The sequence below is a fragment of the Anabrus simplex genome, chromosome 5, assembly GCF_040414725.1.
Source record: "Anabrus simplex isolate iqAnaSimp1 chromosome 5, ASM4041472v1, whole genome shotgun sequence".
Classification (NCBI taxonomy): domain Eukaryota; kingdom Metazoa; phylum Arthropoda; class Insecta; order Orthoptera; family Tettigoniidae; genus Anabrus; species Anabrus simplex.
The window spans coordinates 233,261,522-233,283,185 of NC_090269.1; the positions used below are offsets into that span (position 1 = coordinate 233,261,522).

Here is a 21,664-nt window from a genome sequence, read left to right on the forward strand (position 1 = left end):
ACGAGGTACTTCTTTTTCTGAACGTTTTGACTCAGAGATGCCTGGATATGAATGTCGATGTGTACGCATGCTTCATCGTATACCGAAAAGCTTTTGATTGGGTATCTCATGCAAAACTTCCTGAGGATTTAAAAACTACTGGTGTTGATGTTGGCGATCTATGTATTATCACTCAGGTCTACGGGAATCACGTAGCAGAGGTCAAAATAGAGAAAGATACAACTGAGGACATACCTTGTAATTATATAAAATTTCAACCCCACGTTAAGTCAGTTTTTGTATTTATGTCTATATTAACGGCAAGTTATAGGTTAGGTATTCATTTTGTATTGTCAGTATCACATATTACATTGTAGGAATACTGTGTGTATTTGTTGATGTATGGGAGTCATCGTTTGGACGATGTAAGAACTCTGTATTAAACTGGTGGCAATCTATATCTGAAAGTGGGAAATCTTGGTAGATCAAACAAACTAATTATAGAGTTGTGCAAGATGTTTTGTTAGCCCAAAACGACGTGTGTCTCCGGGCAGTTTCAAGGTGTCAGTGCACCATCCTTGTGTGTCACAATTTCATACGGCGTGCCACATGTGATAAATATGGAAGATTAACTAGTACAGAGAAAATCATGTGACTTGTAGAAGTCTATTTTATGGCTGGTTTGTTGGAGGAGAGGTCTTGTTGGTGTTGAGTAGTGGAAGTATTGAGATCGGGTTGTCCTGCTTGAAGTGTGCGTTGTTTAGCCATATTGTATGCTGGTGTCTGACCGTTGGAGATTGGTCTTGTCTATGGATGTCTGGTTGGTACGCACTGCAGGGTCAAGTTTGGAGGTTCGATTCCAGCACATTCTGCTGGTATTTGAAGATGCTCAAATACATCAGGCTTGTGTTAGTAGATTTACTGGCATGTTAAGGAATTCCTGTGGGACAAAATTCCAGCACCTTGGCATCTCCAAAAACCGTACAAGTATGTCAGTGTTTTCCGGGCTTGTAGGCCGTGGTCCAGGATCATGTGAATGTCCCAACGTTTCACCGAAGACTGCGTTCGACATTGTCACGGGTAGAATTTACAAATGAATTTACTTGAATCTAACACATTGTTCTTTATTGTCAAGGGTTCCGACTGACTTCGATAGCAGTGAAGCTCTCAGTGGAATGAAGTAGTGTTGTAATTCCACCTCATTATATAGTGCAGGCTACGGTACAATGCTCGCCTATTATTCCGCCATCTGGGGTGTGTGTGTGTGTTTGTGTGTTGCTGATTGGCTGTTCTTCGCCCAATGGTTGAAGCATTAAGGAGCCCATTATATGATATCTTTTTTTTTTTTTTTGCTAGGGGCTTTACGTCGCACCGACACAGATAGGTCTTATGGCGACGATGGGATAGGAAAGGCCTAGGAGTTGGAAGGAAGCGGCCGTGGCCTTAATTAAGGTACAGCCCCAGCATTTGCCTGGTGTGAAAATGGGAAACCACGGAAAACCATCTTCAGGGCTGCCGATAGTGGGATTCGAACCTACTATCTCCCGGATGCAAGCTCACAGCCGCGTGCCTCTACACGCACGACCAACTCGCCCGGTTATATATGATATCTACACTAAATGTTATATACCCTATGAAGTGCTATGCCAATGCACCTGATGTAATACGTGAGTGTATTTCAATATAAAACAAGGAACCAAGAACTTGTCACCTAAGATATTGGAGAGTATGGCTGAGGTATGGGGGCATTTAACATCAACCTCCAACTACAATCAATCAACCACTACAGATCAATTTGATATGGTGTAGCGAGTTATACTGCATAGGTCTGTGTTCCAATTATTCAGACTAGCCAGATTGCATACAAATATAAATAAAGGTTTTGTGTATATACAGTATGTACAGTGAGTTTGGTGTGTGACAAAGGACGGAGAAAGTCTGAATACAGTGTTGATAGAAATGGTCGTCGTACCAGCTAATTTATTAAGCTTGTAATTATAACATGTAAATTCTGTACGGGTTGTAAACAAGAAGAGATAAACAGTGTATATCTGATGTTGTAATTTATGTTTTGTATTACCGAGAAGGTTAAGTTTGTAAGTATATGTATATATTTTAATGGACAGTGTGTCATTTCAGACAAGACTTCCTAGAATGTCTTAATGCCTTTACTTTCAGTTCAAGAAGTCATCAGGTTAGGAAAGCAAGTCGGGATATCGTCAGCATATGACCCCGCCCTGGAGGATAATTTATTCTCATGCTTATTTCATATTGTGTATCATCAAGTACACAGGCACACGCGAAGCAATCCTGATTTTATGTTTGATATTAAAGGATTGAATTAAGAAAGACAAGCCCACATACATGGTATTCGTAGATCTAGAAAAGGCATTCAATAACGTTGATTGGTCCAAGCTATTTGGGATTTTGAAGGTGATTGTAATCAGATACCGAGAAAGAAGAATTATCTATAATCTGTACAAAAATCGGTCTGCAGTGATAAAAATCAAGGACTATGAAAATGAAAGGAATCAGAAAGGCTGCAGTTTGTCCCCTCTCCTTTTCAATGTTTAGTAATTCTAATGTTATTGGCTTTACGTCCCACTAACTACTTCTACAGTTTTAGGAGGCACCGAGTGCCAGAATTTAGTCCCGCAAGAGTTATTTTATGTGCCAGTAAATCTACCGACAATAGGGTGCCGTATTTGAGCCCCTTCAAATACCACGGGACTGAGCCAGTATTGAACCTGCCAAGTTGGCTTCAGAAGGCCAGCGCCTCAACTGTCTGAGCCACTCAGCCTAGCTTTTCAATGTTTATATGATAAAGGAAATCAAAGAGAAATTTGGAAACATAATCACAATCCAAGGAGAGGAAATCAAGACTCTGAGATTTGCCAAACATATTATTTTATCTGAGCCTGCAAAACATCTGAAGAAACTGCTGAATTGTATGGACGAAGTCTTGGAGAAGGAGTACAAGATGAAAATAAAAGTCCAAAACAAAAGTAATGGAGTGCAGTCAAATGAAGTCATGTGATGTAGGAAACATTAGATTAGGTAATGAAGTGCCGAGCTGGGTAGCTCAGGCGGTAGAGCACCAGCCTTCTGAGCTCAAGTTGGGAGGTTCGATCCCGGCACAGTCTGCTGGTATTTGAAGATGCTCAAATTCATCAGGCTCGTGATGGTAGATTTACTGGCATGTTAAGGAATTTGTGTTGGACAAAATTCTGGCACCTCGGCATCTCAAAAACCGTACAAGTATGTCAGTGTTTTCCGGGCTTGTAGGCCGTGGTTCAGGAAGATGTGAATGTCTTGATGTTTCACCGAAGACTGCGTTCGGCATTGTCAAGGGTACAATTTACAAACAAATTTACTTGAACCTAACATTGTTTTTTATTGTCAAGGGTTCCGACTGACTTCAATAGCAGCGAAGCTCTCAGTGGAATGAAGTAGTGTTGTAATTCCACCTCATTATAGTGCAGGCTACGGTACACTGCTTACCTCCGCCAGCTGGAGGGGGGGCGGTCGCTGATTGGCTGTTCTTCGTCCAATGGTTGAAGCATTAAGGAGCCCATCTACATCGACCTGCCTTAGCTGAGACAGGCAACTGATCACCCGTTGCTTTTTCTGGTCTGCTGCGGCTATTGTGTCCTCCAGGACTGGAAACCAGGCTTTGTTTACCCGTTCAGATTCCTCCTTACAGTTGAAGCTGTTGGTGTGCTTCAGAATTTTAATGGCTTCCCTCTGTAGCCGGGTGTGGTAAGACACAGTAGTTGACAGTACTCCGGTGTCGTCGTACTGTATGTCATGGCCTGCTAGTAGTGAGTTTTCAGCGACTGATGATCTATCTGCTTGTTCCGTAGCCTACACTATATAATGAGGTGGAATTACAACACTACTTCATTCCACTGAGAGCTTCACTGCTATCGAAGTCAGTTGGAACCCTTGACAATGCCAAACACAGTCTTCGATGAAACGTCGGGACATTCACATGCTCCTGTACTACGGCCTACAAGTGCGGAAAACGCTGACATGATTTGTAGCACCGGCCATGAAAGCCTCAACTGCTATACCGTACAAGTAGTTACGGTGATGTAAAACCACTAACATTATTATTATTCTGATAGGAAATGAAGTCTTAAAGGAAGTAGATGAATACTGTTACCTGGTTAGTAGAATAAATAACAATAGCAGAAGTAAGGAGAACATAAAAAATCAGACTAGCATAAGCAGGAAAGGCTTTTCTTAAGAAAGGAAATTTGCTCACTTTGACCATCATCAATGTCTAAAAGCAATGCCTTGTTTATTCAACCATTGTTCCCTGTCCTTAGCTCTTCATTTCATTTCATAGTAGGAACCATAATGAAGATTCTGTGCCAAGTCTTGAAGGAATGTTTTCCTCGGTCACCCTCGGCCTTTCTTGCCCATAATTTTCCCTTCCAGCACATTGGTAAGAAAGGTATTGTCGCAAGATGTGGCCAGTGAATTTAGCTCTTCTCTGTATCTTTAGCATAAGTTCTCTCTTCTCTTGAATTTCTTCCAGAATGCTTTTGTTTGTTTTCTTTTCAGTCCATTTAATCCGTAGCATTCGTCTCCAGACCTACATCTCAAACGCTTCCAGTCGTTTCCAATCCTGATTGTCCAAGATTCATATCCATACAACAGCACATTCCATACAAAAGACATCACAAATTTCTTCCTAATTCCAAAATTTAAATTTGTGCTGATCAGAAGATTTTTCCTATTACTAAATGCCTGTTTGGCAAGCACTATTTGCCTTCTGTATACCACATTAAAAGATCAATTAAATATGAATGTCCACTTTGTCAACACTAATATGAAATTTATTACAATTTCAATACACCAAACATGTTTATAGAACCAAAATCCTCTTCTTTAGCAGAAATTATTATAATAAACATACATTTCTTATAGTATTATTATAATAAGTACAGTTCGCCTCTGTAGCATAACAGTTAGTGCTATTAGCTGCCGTCCTTGGGGGGCCCGGGTTCGATTCCTGGTACTGCCAGAAATTTAAGAATGGCAGGAGGGCTGGTACGTGGTTGAAATGGTACATGCAGCTCATCTCCATTGGGGGTGTGCCTAAAAAGAGCTGCACCACCTCGGTATGAGGACACGAGTTTGCATAATAAGTTCTGAGATTTTTAATGGTAGTTTCAGCTGCTGAAGAAGAAAACTCTGGTTCTTAAAACATGTTTGGTGTATTGAAATAAATTTCATATTAATGTTGACAAGATGGACATTCATATTTAATTGACCTTTTAATGTGATACATTGGTTGTCAATACAGATCAATTTACTACTTTTTTTGCTAGTTGTTTTACGTCGCACCAACACAGATAAGGTCTTACGGCGACGATGGGACAGGAAAGGGCTAGGAGTGGGAAGGAAGCGGCCGTGGCCTTAATTAAGGTACAGCCACAGCATTTGCCTGGTGTGAAAATGGGAAACCATGGAAAACCATTTTCAGGGCTGCCGACAGTGGGGTTCGAACCTACTATCTCCTGAATACTGGCCGCACTTAAGCGACTGCAGCTATCCAGCTTGGTAATTTACTATTGACCAATATGGTTAAGATTATCAATTATTCGCCTTCTGATCGCTTCACTGTACCTATTAGGCCTATCATTGATCAGACTTTCTAGGTAAGGGACACTAGTGACTTGTTCCACATGCCAGTAAGCTTGATGTTGGTGTGATTTCGTTCAGGATGTTTACTCACAACTAATTGCGAAGGGAGCATTTACAACAAAGAAGTCTCTACTAACATCTAGGACCATCTGCATGGAGGTACGAAAATACTTGGTGAAAAGTTCTGTATGGTGTGTTGTAAACTATGGCTCAGAAAAATGGACCCTGTGAAAAGCGGAAGTGATGTAACTCAACGCCTTTGAGATGTGGTGCTGGCGTCAACTATTAAGAATACTTTGGACTGATAAGAGTCAAAAACGGGAACATTCTCAAAAGAACAAATGACACATGTACCTTAGTTGAAACCTTGAGCAAAAGAAGAAAGAGCTTCGTTTGTCACTTGCTTCATCAATCTGACTGGTGCACCACCCTGTTTGAAGGGAAAATGGAAGGTAGAAGGACCAAAGGAAGACCTAGAGTGCAATTTATAGATAGCATTAAAGTCAAGCACACCTACTGCCACTTGAAGCTGCTGACCAAAGAATGGAAATGCTTGGAAGACATGCATGTTACCCACAAGCCTTAGGGTTCGGAATAAGAAGAAGAATACCTTGGTCTTCTTAACATTAATGTTTAAGCATGAATCTGACAATGCTGATGACAATACAGTCAGCATCTTGGACAACTCCTTCCATTTGCTATGTCATCTGCAAATCAAATGCATTGGATATGGTGCCCATTTATTTTAACCACTCTGAAAACAGATCTAGGAAATAGAAATATGTTTTAGAAGACTTTCATCTGGAATGTAGCATTGAACAGAAGTGAAATGTGGACAATAACTAGCTCAGAAAGAAAGAGAACAGAAACTTTTGAAATGTGTGCCGAAGGTGAGATGCGTGGATCAAATCACAAAAGAAGAAATTATAAATTCAATTGGTGAGAGGAGAACGATTTGGCAACATTTGACCAGAAGAAGATACAGAATGATAGGACACCCAGGATGCGTTAGTTTTTGAGGAAAGTGTAGGTGGTATGGATGGTAAGGAATGAATATGACACACACATTACAGCAGATGTAGGATGTGGTAGCTATATAGAAATGAAAATGTTAGCACAGCATATGGCGGCATGGAGAGCTGCATCAAACCAGACTATGGACTGATGATCCTAACAACATAAGCAGATATGATATTCATGCAACATTTTCCATACCACTCACTTCAACAGTCACTGCCATTGGCTAAAACTGATAAAATATGGCATTACTCCCAAAATTTAACACAAACAGATGTGATTACCAACTGCAACACTATGAACAATTCATTGTCTAAATTCTGGAGGAGTTCTTTACTGTGTACCCTGGCAACTTAAATCAATGAAGTGTCACTATGAGTCACATCTGTCCAGATCAATCGAATGTCCCAAAGAGACATTTTGTCTCACCTGTAGGGCAGACAATTGACTTTACCCCATATTTTAAACTGAATTTAATTAATAATTAAAACTGCTAATAAATTATAGAAACTGACATACTCCCCAAATTACACATAGCCTTAACCTTTGTTTTAATTGTATTTCAACACAATGTAATTGAATCGCTAACTGCAGAAAGGCAACAAGTCCACAAAGTTCACAAATTCACTTTTTAGCAGAAATCAATTCTAAATGGGTAGACACACCGTTTACTGCTAAAAGGGAATTGCTGCCATCATTTTTATAGGTATGGCAACAGTCTGAATTTTGCTTTTACTGCAGATAGGGAACATGTCCGGGACTTGTTCCTTTTCTGCTGTAAACAATAGTTCTAAAGCACTGTTTACTGTTCTAAACACCAGTGGCGCTGGTGGCAGCTACTATCTGCTGATAAATTATTCCATATTGAACAATATCCTACAGAAACTGAACACTATACTATACTGGAACACTATACCAGCTAATTTGGACGTAAAAACCATGTATGAGATGTTTATAAACAAAGAGAAAGATTTCCTTTTAACTACACTTGGCAGTGAGAAGAGACTGTCATATAAAGTTTTTTGGCAATATTTCAAAGAAAATTACTCATTAGGTTTTGGTCATCCTGCAAAAGATGCATGTGTGACCTGTGAGGAGCTGAAGTTGAAAATAAAATGTCCTTTTCTCAATGACAATGCAAAAAGAGCCGCAATAGCAGAGCTTATGGTCCACAATAGGAGGGCTGAAATGTTTTAGAGAAAATTAAAAAATACCACATAGGAATGCAAAAAAGACCCTCAACAAATTAGATTATGTGTAGATTACCATGGCTAATGTGACATTACCGTGCATACCAGTACAAGATACTTATTATTTCAGGCAACTCACAGTGAACGTCTTTGAAATTTACGACATTGCTTCCCGAAAAATGACTGTTTTTATTTATCATGAAGGGGAGGCGGTAAAGGTTCAAATGAAGTATTCTCTATGCTTATGTGGTACATATAAAACAAAATTTCAGATGAATTTTAAAACTTTGCACCTTTTTGGTGACAACTGTGCTGGTCAAAACAAGAACCACACCCGTGTTAGACTTATGATGGCTCTTTGTGAAACTAAAAGATTCGACAAAATAAATTTGGTGTTTCTTGTTAGGGGACATTCGTTTATCCCTAATGACCGTGACTTTGGAATTATAAGGAGAAAACTAAGGAAAGTAGAGAGGTATTATGAAACTGATGAAGTAATTGATCTGATTAACGCTTCCTCAAAAATTCCTGGAAAGTTTACAGTGAAAAAAATGTAATTTGAAGATTTCCTTCTGAGATGTCGGGGGAGACTTGAATGCAGTATGCATATTTCTGGATTGACAAGTGATATTATTCGCTTACGAAACACTATAAAGGGCTTGGAACTACCAAATAATAAAGCCTATTCAGTTGCATTACCCATCAACCACTCAAAAATTGTGGATATAAAGCAAACTTTGGTTTGTATTCAGGATGAAAAGCTCCGATTTTGGAATGAAATTACGTCATGTCCTGTAACTACTGTGTCCATTCAAGAAGATCAACCAGCTGAATAAATGAAGCTCTTAAGTAGTACTGTACATCAGTTATTATGATATTAAAATAACAAAATAGCATTATGACAATAGTGTTACATTAAAAAAAAGCATTTTTGAAGATTTTAGAAAGTTTTTTTCACTTTTAAACCTCATTTACTAGAAAAAGGGGTCATGTCCATGTTGTAAAAACAATATTTACACTTAAAAACAAAGGCTTAACAAATTATGTATATATCCTTTAGAACCATACTAACTGTTGAATAACTATTTAAAAAAATGAAAAACATAAGTTTGAAAGTAGTCAAAACAGTTTTTTGTCATTCCTGTAAAATCAGGATTTGTGGACTTGTTGCCTTCCTGCAGTTAGCGATTCAATTAATGACTCATCATTTTGAAGAGTTCCCTATTTACTACTGAATCCAAAATATGGTGCATCATGGAGTCAATTACTCAAAGAGGGAGCTTAATTTATGATCCATAATTTGATTTATTATTTTTCAAATGTCTCCACCCAAAAAAGGAAAAAAAAAAAAAAAAATACTGTACTCAGGTAGGTTAACAACATAAGTTAACTGTCAAATAAGAAAATAGCACCAACATGTGGAGGTATAAATTATACAGTACGCGCACCTTTTAGTGATACATGCACACCCTAGTGCTGAAACGGTTGACCTCGGTTATCTTCGAGATTCATATTGGCACCCTTTGAAACACAAACTATGAATCGCTTATGCATCGCTGTGCGACATCTGACGTACACTTTACGTACTAGTACTGTTGTTGTTTACACAGCAAAGCTAAACTATAGAATTCATGCTAGGAACAAGATTCGCATCGAGAAATGTTGTATAATGTTAAATAATGTATGTGTGACAGTTGTTGGCGTAAGATAATAAATGTATAGAAAATTCATACTGATCGATCATATTATCGATTCAATTCAGATTTCATTTCCATCCAGTTGGTAGTATAACCGGAACCGGAAGTGCTCCCTACTTACTCCTCACCCCCGTACAAACTAATATTGCTAAAAGGTGCGCGGACTATACTAGACCCTCATTTTGTACAGAATACACCAATAATGACAACTCTGTTTTTTTCATTCTGCATGTACTACAACACACATCAAGCTGAGCATACAACATAATTCAAAGTCTTACAAGCCCTAGAATATGTAACATTGGTTACTTATTAACAATGCAAATAATTTCAACCTGACTGACTGTTTGCATTGCAATTCTGAACAACTCCAGCTGCTAATTCATGCAATTGTTTCCCAAAATGAAGTACGAACACAGCATCAGTGAGGTGTTAACTGGTGTGGTTTTTGTCTAAGTGGCTTACAGCAAATCCACATGGGGATTGTTCAGCAAGCTTCACAGTATTTGCAAACCCAAAACTAACCAAGCTTGCAGCAGGAACATCAAACACGGAGCATTTGCGGCTACTGACCTCATATGATGAATTCATCGGATTATTTACAGGAATACTAGGAAGAGTACTGGTATTTCTGACATCAGTATTGAAGGAACTATTTAAACACTTCTCTCTTAAGTAAAATGAAGTGCTACAACTGCTGTCACTCGATATATGAAACTCAGAGATTTCTGGATTTCTAATACGCATGTAAAAGGAGGAATTTGGGGCATCACTTACGCTTATATTATTGAGAGAGTGGTCCTTAATGAATGTTGAATGATTAGAAGTCCTTACACACAAGTCTACAGTTGTATTGTTCTCCACATCAGGGAGTTCAACTTTGTTCTGAACATGTAAACCACCTATCACTCCATGGGACTGACTGAAAGGAACATTAACTGAAGTTGTTCCAAAATTGTCACCACTTATAACATATTCTGATGAAGAATCCTTTGACATTTCAAGTTTCATACGGAGGGAGGGCTTCACTGAAAGTTCTGTACTAGCTTTGCTAGGAGTGTATCTAACTCCTCTAACCAACTGCACAGCACTTAAAAAGTTATCCATTTTCTCTTTGGATCTCTCAGATAAGCAACTATTTTCATCACCTAACCCTGAACTATCATTAGTTCTTTCATAATCAGAAGAATTCTCTTCATTATCAGAAACATTACAGGAAGATTTACATTCATTCTTCAAGACTGCAATATTTGAAAATGAACTATTTTCTAAATTTCCTAATCCTCTATCAGAAGAATCACTTTCTCTTTCATTTGCTTTAGAAATTGACCTATCTTCTACACCTGCATCAGCTGGCACCTTTGAATCTGGAGAATTAACAGTAACTTCATAATCTAACGAGTGCTTCAAATGCATTTCATCAGACATATTGGAGTCAGAAGAATTATGACTAGTTCCATAAAATGACAGGCTTTCGATGTCTCCTTTATTATTAATTCCAGAAGGTATGGATGGAGGTGTAGGTTTATGAGCTAGTAATTCCTCAGAAAATGTTTTATCAGACAGGTCAAAATCTGTAGTGTTACACAATTTACCAGTACTAGTTACGCCTACATTCTTTGACTGTGCTCCACCAGCACCCTGATGATCTACAATTTTATTTTCGATATGGAGACACGAATTGCAAGACAGCTCCTTATTTTTACACTGAGTGGATTTTAATGCATTACTGAAAGCCATTGAATCAGGCAGGAAACTATTTGATGTTTCAAGAACAGAGGTTATTTCTGTCCTAAGAGGACTTAGCCTCATCTTAGGGTTCTTGCAACACGAAGAATTTTCAGAAGGCCTATTCTGAATGGCATCGACAGAATTAGTAGGATTTTTGAAGCCTATTTTAGTTAGTGTATCTTCTACAGGAATACCAACAATAACTGGTGGATTAACATCTGGTCGCAAAAGGACAGGCACCACATCAGTTTGCAATTTATGTATCTGTTTGTGCCTGTATACCTGCCCTCTGTGCATGAAACTTTCACCACAGAGCTGGCAATGGTATGGCTTTTCTCCAGTATGAATGCGCTGGTGCTCACTGAGATAGCTGATGCGTGAAAATGACTTGTTACATCGTTCACACTTAATAGTCTCCTTCGTTTTGTGCAAACGTTTGTGTCTGTTTAGCACACTCTGAGAACTGAATGACTTTTCACACACTGTACAAACATATGCTCTTTCTCCGGTGTGCACACGCATGTGTTCTATAAGATTATTAGGGCGTGCAAAGGCTTTTTCGCACAATGAACAGACAAATGGTTTGATCCCACTGTGAACCTGTAGGTGGAGATTCAAATTTCCTTTCTTGGTAAACTTTCGATCACAGTGATCACAGGAGAAAGGTTTCTCTCCTGTGTGACCTCGAACATGAACTGTCAATGTGCTGCGGTGAGCAAATGCTGTTCCACAAGTTGGACATACAAATGGCTTCTCATGATTATGAACACTTCTAATGTGAATAACTAGATGTGGCCGTGCTGAAAACACCCGCCCACACATATCACAACAAAAGAACTTTTTATCTTGAAAGAGTGGCTCCATTTTTGTGTCATTTTCATTCATTTTAACGCTTACAAACATACTAGGATTGATATCAGCTGCTTCATGCTTCACTTCCACTGGTTCAGAAAGTAGGTCTACATGAGGCTCATCTTCTTCACCATTAACTTTCTCTTGCTTCACTGAAATATTTTCAAATGATCTGTGAGATTCCTTCAACACTGGGTCCATGTTATTATTACTACTCATACTACTACTATTACTACAACTATCCCCAGAAAATGGTTCGTCATTTTCATTCTCACTCACTTTCTCTTGCTTGATGGCAATATTTTGATGTTCACTGCTGCTATAAGAACACTTGGGCTCGCTGTCTTGTACAGAGTCTGAAAAGTCATTAGCAGTGAGATGCACAACATAACCTGAAGACATGTTTTGACCTAACTGTGTTGGCTTGATGGACAGATTTGAAGGTGACATCCTAATTTGAACTTTTTGAAGATGTCCAAGATCAGTCGCAGAGGAATGTTAAGTTTCTCCACTGTTGTTAATGTACATGCCCTCTTCAACCATTTTCTTCAACATGTCATTACAGCACCCATGATCTCAGGCAATCTAAAATCAAAACAAAGACACAAATTTAATAAGAAATAATCTGTTTCATAACCTAGCACATTGTGCGCAATACTGTATATTATAACTCAGCATTTATTAATTTAAGGGAAAAAAGTAATAGTGACTATCAGCAGAATTGACTACAAAAGAAAAAAAAAAAGAAAAATGTACACAAACCAGGGGAATTATTAAAAAAAATATTAATCCTGTAGCACGGCGCTATCTTCATTTACAATTATAAGATTTCAAATCAAATCAAATCAAAATCTCTTTATTTGCAAATGAGGCTCGGTGACAAATGGTACAGTAAGTTAACTTCTGTACTGAACTTCAATACGATTACGATTACAGGTTATGTTCGATGTCAACAGTATCACTTAAGGATTCTGGTCACATGGATATTTGTTTACATATTATCAATGCTATTCATTTTTAAAGACTAGAGTGCTATCTACTCTAACAAGAGTAGTCTACGATACCTGAATGTCAGACACATATTATTATATGCTTTTAAAATCTATAAAGCACTCCATATTTTGAAAGAATTTGATCGCACATATGAGGCCATCTAGTTCATCATTTTCAAGAAATTTACCTCTATTTAAATGAGAGCCATAAATGCACCTGTATTTTAACCTGTACTTCACTTTCTGTGTCTTTCAGAAAGATTTAAAAAAACAGAAACAGTTTCTATCGATAGCACGGAATAAACGTTTCTAAATCAACTGAGGAATTGTAAAGGATTAGATAACATAAGTATTACGCATAATTAATTATCTTAAATTAGTGTAATAACCGTACATTGAGTAAGTATGAAGATACTAATTTTCTCTCATTAAAATAGTGTTATATTTGACTACTTTAGTTGTGCCCCTCCCCTGCCCGTTGACAATCTTCACCAAGCGACAGTTCGCAACAGTTAGTGTACCCATTCTCTTTGAGTTAGTGAACTTCCGTCTTGGCGTTTGGTTGCGTGTTTGCGTAGGCTGTATTAATTTTTTTTGTACTGTACTGTGTGAATTAACAATTCTTCATAAAAATAGTGAATACATCGTACTCATTTGTAATTGTGATAGCGCCTTTCTAAATAGTTTTAGAAATGAGTAAAAAGTGTGCAAGGTGTGATAAAACTGTGTACCCTATAGAGGAATTGAAGTGTTTGGATAAGGTGAGTAATTTTAAAAATTAAATTCTTAAAATTGGCTGAAGAAGATCGATCGTCTGTATTAGGTGTTACAAAACCTGAATTAATGAGTATAAGTCAATTGTCAGTGGGATGTTCTCGAGATGATTATTTCAAGACTAGTTTGGAAGCAGCTGCTAGAATTCTCAGAATATGGATTTTCAGAGCCAGTGTGTTTAATTTAATTTGCTGTTTCGCTTCTTCAATATGCTGTAAATCTCACTGTAATCCTTAAGGCGTGAGTCATAACTTCCAAAAGGCATTCTGGGGACCCCATTTCCTACTTAGGAACGAGTACTGTGGAGAGAAAGTTGTGGGTGGAGCTCGAGAGAAGAGCAAGGTTAGCAAACTGAATCTGGTTACATTTTTACAGTTGTATTAAATTTGCTTGTTCACAGCATAATTATGCTCTAAAGGGGTATTAACTTCCCTGAATGTAAATGTCAGTAGTTGCGATACTCGTAAAAAGTGAACATGGAACGTGCATCTCGTTGTTAATTAAATCCATTGCGAAATTACATTTTCCGAGAAAAAATTGCCAATGATAATTGAGTAAAATTAATCCAATGTGCACCTGCTTTTAGGCCATATGTCTCAGTGGTGATCCCGTCTCTTTTCTTAAAAATTAAAAAAAAAAAGACTTCATGGAGGGTGCTTCTTTTCTCGGGGTACGTCTGCCTCATCATCCCACTTAATTTACAACAAACGGTGTTTATCAAGCGGATGGTTGTTTTGGACCTTTCCGTTCTTTCAATAGGAAACATGCGGTTACATGTTCAAACACTGCCCTCATCGTCTATTGTCCAGCTTCGGATTTACAGGGGTTCAAATGGTACGGATCGACATAAATTACTGGAATTCTTTTCTTTTGGGTAATTGTGTAGTCTGGGAGATGCAAGTTGAAAAGAAATCTTCGGGTTTGCTTGGATTTAGTTGTTGTAAGGCAGTAAACTATGTATTCTCTAAAATAAAATATTTCGTATTATTTCTTAATTAACCTGGGATTTGAGACTTTATTTGAGTAAAAGCAATTACTATCTTCCATTTGTGACAAATATTACAGTGATATTTCGTGGATCACCATCATTCACGTAACCGGATTTTCATTCACTGCCTTACACTTTCCGTGTATTTTCATGGTAAAGAAATCTGTTCGTTTGGTTCCAGGGAAGATGGGCGATTTTAGTTTGGCAAGTCTCAGAAGGTCAGTAGGCCATTTGTTTCACCTCTAAACCAACAGTGACATTTGAATGTATACTATAGGTAGGCCTGTACATACACATGAGCAAGTCTAACTTTTTTGTAAAGTGAAGGTGAGAAACTAGCCTAATATACATGTAGCCTACACAACAGAATGAAGTTTGCTTCTCTTGGCATGTACTGACAGGAGGCCAATAATTTGGCATTTCACCTTATTTCACTGTTGTAGGCTTGATGATTGCCCAGCATTCATCATGACTTTGCATTGGAACCCACCATTCAAGAGTTTTACCATAGTTTCATTCTGGAATAGCTCACAAATCTACAGCTAAGCATGTATTTTGTTTGTCTGTGAGTTGGTATTACCAAAAAAAAATCTATTGTTATTGCTTTGCTTCTTTTAAATTACCCTCCATAGTCAAGTCTGTTATTCTTTGAGGTAGGCCTAACCGTATTTGGCCTAACATATCCTCCACCATTTGCTTCACATGACCCCCACTACCAATGTCAGTTTATTCCTAACTAAGTCTTTATCTAATCATTCCAGCAGCTTTTATTTCTTCCAACTTCTGAATATATCCTGAGTCAACGCAGCCTTCACTGTAGTACAACAAAGCTTGTCTGAAAATATCCTGATGTAAATATAGTTTTGTCTGGGAGCAGACATTTTTCTTACAGATTATCATTGATCACAACTGTAAGCCCACTACATTAACTTTATTCCATTTCACTGAGATACTGCCATACTGGGAAAATATATATCCTAATGTCCGGCTCCATGGCTAAATGGTTAGCATGCTGGCCTTTGGCTACAGGGGTCCCGGGTTTGATTCCTGGCAGGGTCGAGAATTTTAACCTTAATTGGTTAATTTCGCCGACACGGGGGCTGGGTGTATGTGTCGTCTTCATCATCATTTCATCCTCATCATGACGCGCAGGTCGCCTACGGGAGTCAAATCAAAAGACCTGCAACTGGCGAGCCGAACTTGTCCTCAGACACTCCCGGCACTAAAAGCCATACGCCATTTCATTTCATATATCCTAATACTTGAAATGATCCACTTGTTTCAGTTTTGTATTCCCAACCCGACTTCCTCTTACGTTTCTTCCGTAAGGCATATATTTAGTCTTGGAAAAGCTCAGTTCTATATCATATATACCCACTGCACCACTTTTTGGGCTCTTGAAAACTTGGTAGATCAGTGCCCATCAGGGCTGTAGTGCTATTATGGAGTTAGTTGCCCTTTTTTTGTTTTTCTTGTTAGTTTGCCACAGATTTGACAACTCAGATGATTGTGATCTTCGCAGAGTAGACAACTTACAAGTTTTCTGGTTTCTACTGCATTAGGCTACATTTCTTGACAAAATTACTTTTCATTTTGTTGTAAGAGCCTTACATCATACTGTAATTTTAATTTTTCTTCCTCTTCCAACTGTCCATGCTCCCATCATCTGAGGTTTGTTCTTATGATTACTCTCTTCCAGTATTGTCTGCCTTCGACCTTATCCTTTCTTGACAAAATTACTTTTTTTTTTTTTTTTTTTTTTTGCTATGGGCTTTACGTCGCACCGACACAGATAGGTCTTATGGCGACGATGGGATAGGAAAGGCCTAGGAGTTGGAAGGAAGCGGCCGTGGCCTTAATTAAGGTACAGCCCCAGCATTTGCCTGGTGTGAAAATGGGAAACCACGGAAAACCATTTTCAGAGCTGCCGATAGTGGGATTCGAACCTACTATCTCCCGGATGCAAGCTCACAGCCGCGCGCCTCTACGCGCACGGCCAACTCGCCCGGTAAAATTACTTTTAATTTTGTTGTAAGAGCCTTACATCATACTGTAATTTTAATTTTTCTTCCTCTTCCAACTGGCCATGTTCCCATCATCTGAGGTGGGTTTTTCTGATTACTCTCCTCCAGTACTGTCTGCCTTGGACCTTATCCTTGGGTATAGTGCATTGTTTCAGGTCTTTGGAAACACAAGCTTTCTGTCTCATTTTTTGGTTGTCCCATCGCTGGATATCCCTCAACCTCTAGCCGGTTGACTCAGTGTGCGACATTATCTTTGGGTCATCTTTGAAGATGCCAGTACAACTTCATTCGCTTTTCTTTAAGATTTTTTTGACTGAGAGTTACGGTAGCCTACTCTTCAACACTGGCAGATAGCTTCATTCCAGATTTTATCCCGTCTGGTTAAGAGTCCATTTTAACTGCACATTTATGCGACATGGAGTTTCTGCTTATCTGTTCTTTTCGTAGCCCAACATTCATAGATGTATAATATTCAGAAATATACCACGTATATTTTGCCCTTTTGCATTTTCCTATAGCACAAAATCCTGTTGCTGTCTGCCACATTGACCATCCACATTTTATCCTGTTGGTGACATCCCTATCAATATCTCCATCAGCCTGTTCCATAAATCCAAGGTAGGCCTACCGTAAGTGAATGACCTTCTTACTGTCAAGAAGCAATCCTGCAGTTGTATGGCCATCCATCAAAAAATTCCAGTGCATATACCCTTAGCTCTGTTGATCTTTTTTTTTTTTCTCTCCATTATATCCTTCCAGTTGTTAAATTTGTCTTGAAGTGCACTCACACAATCTGCCACCTGCACAATGTTGCCAGACAACATACTCCATGGGGATTATTCCTGGGTGTGCTTGGGTAGTTAATAAATGATCATTATGAAGAGGTGTAGGCTAAGTACAGAGCTTATATTAACTGCAAAATTTTCTGTGGACATGCTTGAACTGTACACAGATGTTTGGCATTCATTATGAATGATGCTGATGTGTGAAAGTGGAACTTTCTTCAACTTAAGAGCCCACCAAATCAGATCCTGAGGCACTCATTCGTTGGCCGTTTCCAAATCTATAGAGAATGGACAATTCTAAGTTCCCATGGAGGGAATTAGATATTTTTCACCAATGAGCATGCCTGAAAAGCCTTACATCTGATCTGTTTTTGAAATCTATAGAGACCATACATTTGAATCGTTGAAGTAGGTACAGTAGAAGAATCTGAAAAAGGAAATGGAAGTTAGATTTAGTTGGTGTTTAAGTGAAGTACGTTGGCAGGAAGAGCAGGATTTTTGCTCAGGCAATTACAGAATTACAAAAACAAAATCAAACAGGGTGAATGCAGGAGTTGGTTTATTAATGAATGAGAAAATAGGGTAGCAAGTAAGCTGCTATGACCTACATAGTTCAACAGATTTTAAAAAATTGCTGTCAAGATAGACACCAAACCAATACCTACCATGGTACTGGAGATCTGTATGCCTACTAGTTCAGTGATTGATGAAATCAAAAGAATGTTAGAAGATTTAATACACTATCTAAAAGAGGTGGAGAATAATTTTCGTGGGAGATTGGAATTCATTGGTAGGCCAGGGAGAAGGTATTACTCGCACAACTTTTAGTGAAACCTGGGCTCCCTAGGGCTGAATTGGTAGACCTCGGTTTTCTTGGAGATTCATAATGGCAACCTTGAAACACAAACTATGATTCGTTTATGCATCGCCGTGAGACATCTGGCGTACATTTTACGTATTTTTTATTTTCAAAATCTTCCTCCACTTGGAGGCTGCCAAAGACACACAAACAATTTCATTCAAAAATAAAAATAAGTAAATTATGTCTCAGTCTGGCGAGTCTGGCTGTAGTACTGTTGTTGTTGTTTACACAGCAAAGCCAAACTATAGAATTCATGCTAGGAACAAGATTCGCATCGAGAAATGTTATATAATTGTGTGTGTGTGTGTGTGTGTGACACAGTTGTTGGCTTAAGATAATAAAGGTTTAGAAAATTCATATCAATCGATAATATTATCGATTCAATTCAGATTTAATTTCCATTCAGTTGGCAGTATTACTGGAACCAAGTGAGCTTCTAATTTTCTCCTCACCCCCGTAACACCAAGTATCACGAAAAGTTGCGCGAGTAATAATACAGTAGGATAATTCAGACTGGGACAAAGGAATGAAAGAGGAAGTTGGCTGGTAGAATTCTGCACTGATCATAATTTAGTCCTTGCTAACATTTGGTTCAAGCAGCACAAACATTGGCTGTATGTGAACAATGCCTGGAGAGACTGGAAGGTATCGGACTTCATTATGATTAGGCAGAAATTCTGAAACGAGTTATTGGTTTGGAAGATGTTCCCATGAGCAGACGTGGACTCTGACCACAACTTGGTGGTCATGAAATGCTGTCCGAAGTCAAAGAAAGGAAGAAACGCAAGAAGATGGGGGTCTAGACATGTTCAAGCAAAAGAGGGTGAGGGATTGTTTCGGGAAACATGTCGCACAAGGAAGAAATGAAAAGGCTGAAGGAAACAATAGATGCAGACTGGGCGGTCGTGTAAAATGAGATCAGTAGGCCTAGATCTGCTGCAGAAAGGCAAGATCAAGTGAGAATCAGAGGATAACTCAGGAGTTGCTAAACATAATTGATTATTGACAAAAGTACAAGAATACAAAAAATGAGGAGGGCAGGAAAGAATACAGGCGATTAAAGAATAAAGTTCTGTAGACTGAAAGTGCAGTATAGCTAACGGAGCATGGCTGAAAGAAAGGTTCAAGAATTGTCTGAAAATCAAGGAAACCTTTGGTTTTATATAACCTTAGGATTTATGTGAATATTAAGATCTCAGATGGAAAACCACTTCAAGGGAAAGGAAAAAAAAAGGCAGGAAGATGGCAAGAACATATTCAACAACTCGCTGATGTACCCGTGCTTTGCTACGGAATTCTACATTGTATACAGAATTGTAGGTTAGAAAGTGTACATGTTGTGAGCAAGATTGTCTTAAATTGTATAGCTCTTAACGTTACCCTAGAAATGTGACGGGAGGTCACCAATCATCTTTTCTCATATGAAGACTGAGGTAATTTTCACTGTAATAGTAGACCCAACTTCATACCATCAGTCACAATCAGGTTGGGATGTTTTCATTATAATGCCTTTTTACATTCTCAGAAAGACTCTTAGTGGTTTTCCCAACTGAAATGAACATACAATGATGTCAATAGGAATGGCCCGATTAAAAGCAATGCTTTCATATTATGAAATACTCGTTCAAATGAAACACCACACATTTTCTCACTTTTAACGAACAGGACTACGCTGCCTATCTAACAGTCCAAAGTTCCAGACCTGGAATGACCACACTGCATACAGCCGTGATCCGCGAACACTCTTCGGCGGGGAGAGGGTCGAATAGTGGAGACTCCCAAGACAAAAACTGTGCCCAATTACTATTCTGTTTCCTAGGAGTACCCGATGAGTCGAAAAATATCAATTCACTACACTGGCGGCAGAAAAATCTATCTGACTTGAAGGCAAACTTTTCCTCCAAGCCAGAAGAGAAACCCCCTTTTCACTGCTAGTTTGGAATAAATTGAGTGTAGAATTTAATAGAAGTGAAGTGAAAGAAGCTTTTCTTAAGAAACGGCTCTTTTCAGAGTTGAATTTTGAGTTATGTACTGAATATTGAGGTGTTATAATTTGGAAAAGGCCTAAATTGTTATTTAAGACCAGGCCATACTACTACCACTACTAAGTGAGGCTCTGCCTTAAGTATGCACACTGCTCATTCAAAACAGCGCATCAGAGTAGGGATCGAATAACTGAAATACTATGATTATCCAGTGTGTTACGTACCAGCTGTACCAGAAAATGTATGAACCAGAGGAATGGCATGCTGAAGAAGAAAGTTTTCTAACACCCCAGCTATTTCCCGCCAATATTCAGTCAGGCTGTTATACTCGGTACGCAGCAGTAATCCCATCTATCGGAATTGAGAGGCAGCATAAGAGACAAAGAACATCACAATAAACAATGGTCATTGTTATGTTATTATGTTATTATTTCGATATTACAGGCCTTCACATTTCGTTTCCTCCCGACTCTGAAATACCAGTGCTCTTATCATAGCCGGTGCGGTAAAAATGTATGACATAAATGGTCGAAAATTTAATTCTCTATAACTTTGGTTGTGTAGTATTTATCGATACAACTAATAATATAAATATTTGAGAATTACATTTAGGCCTTCCCCTAAACTACCATTTCACTCAGTGTAAATAAAATTACTTATAGCTTAGATTGTAGTGGCTCATTCTCCGACTTTGCATACCAATTTTCAATGAAATAGGATCACTAATAACTTAAATACTTGCATCCGGGAGATAGTAGGTTCGAATCCCACTATCGGCAGCCCTGAAAATGGTTTTCCGTGGTTTCCCATTTTCACACCAGGCAAATGCTGGGGCTGTACCTTAATTAAGGCCACGGCCGCTTCCTTCCAACTCCTAGGCCTTTCCTATCCCATCGTCGCCATAAGACCTTTCTGTGTCGGTGCGACGTAAAGCCCATAGCAAAAAAAAAAAACTTAAATATTTAAAGATTAAATCTTAGGCCTTCCCCTAAACTACCATTTCACTCAGCGTGAATAAAATTATTCATAAGCTAGATTGTAGCGACGTATTCCTCGACTTCGCGTACCAATTTTTATGAAGATAGGACTACTAAAAACATATATATTTGAAAATTAAATTTTAGGCCTTTCCC

At 38.5% G+C, this 21,664-nt stretch overlaps 2 protein-coding genes across 4 annotated transcripts in view; one reads left to right on the forward strand and one right to left on the reverse strand.

Moving 5' to 3' along the window:
• Positions 1–9,016: 9,016 nt before the first annotated feature.
• On the reverse strand, positions 9,017–13,399 carry LOC136873926 (uncharacterized). 2 transcript variants are annotated; one of them, XM_067147287.2, is made up of 2 exons: positions 13,302–13,399; positions 9,017–12,706 (listed from the first exon to the last, which is right to left on the reverse strand). In XM_067147287.2, exon 2 carries the CDS (start codon positions 12,569–12,571, stop codon positions 9,971–9,973), a length of 2,601 nt encoding a protein of 866 aa, XP_067003388.2. In that variant the 5' UTR covers positions 12,572–12,706; positions 13,302–13,399; the 3' UTR covers positions 9,017–9,970. The 2 variants fall into 2 exon arrangements, with proteins under 2 accessions (XP_067003388.2, XP_068083702.1); XM_068227601.1 differs by lacking the exon at positions 13,302–13,399 and adding an exon at positions 12,884–13,063.
• Positions 13,400–13,601: 202 nt separating this feature from the next.
• Lasp (LIM and SH3 domain protein Lasp) overlaps positions 13,602–21,664 on the forward strand; it is a 323,083-nt gene continuing 315,020 nt past the window's right edge. Inside the window, exon 1 of one of the 2 annotated variants that reach the window (XM_067147288.2) lies at positions 13,602–13,874. In XM_067147288.2, coding sequence (XP_067003389.1) covers positions 13,806–13,874 — 69 coding nt within the window. In that variant the 5' untranslated portion in view covers positions 13,602–13,805. The remainder of the gene's footprint in view (positions 13,875–21,664) is intronic. The other variant, XM_067147289.2, reaches the window with a different exon arrangement.

Coding starts and splice junctions, on each gene's coding strand:
- LOC136873926 (XM_067147287.2), bottom strand. CDS start 12,571: ATGTCACCTTCAAATCTGTCCATCAAGCCAACACAGTTAGGTCAAAAC.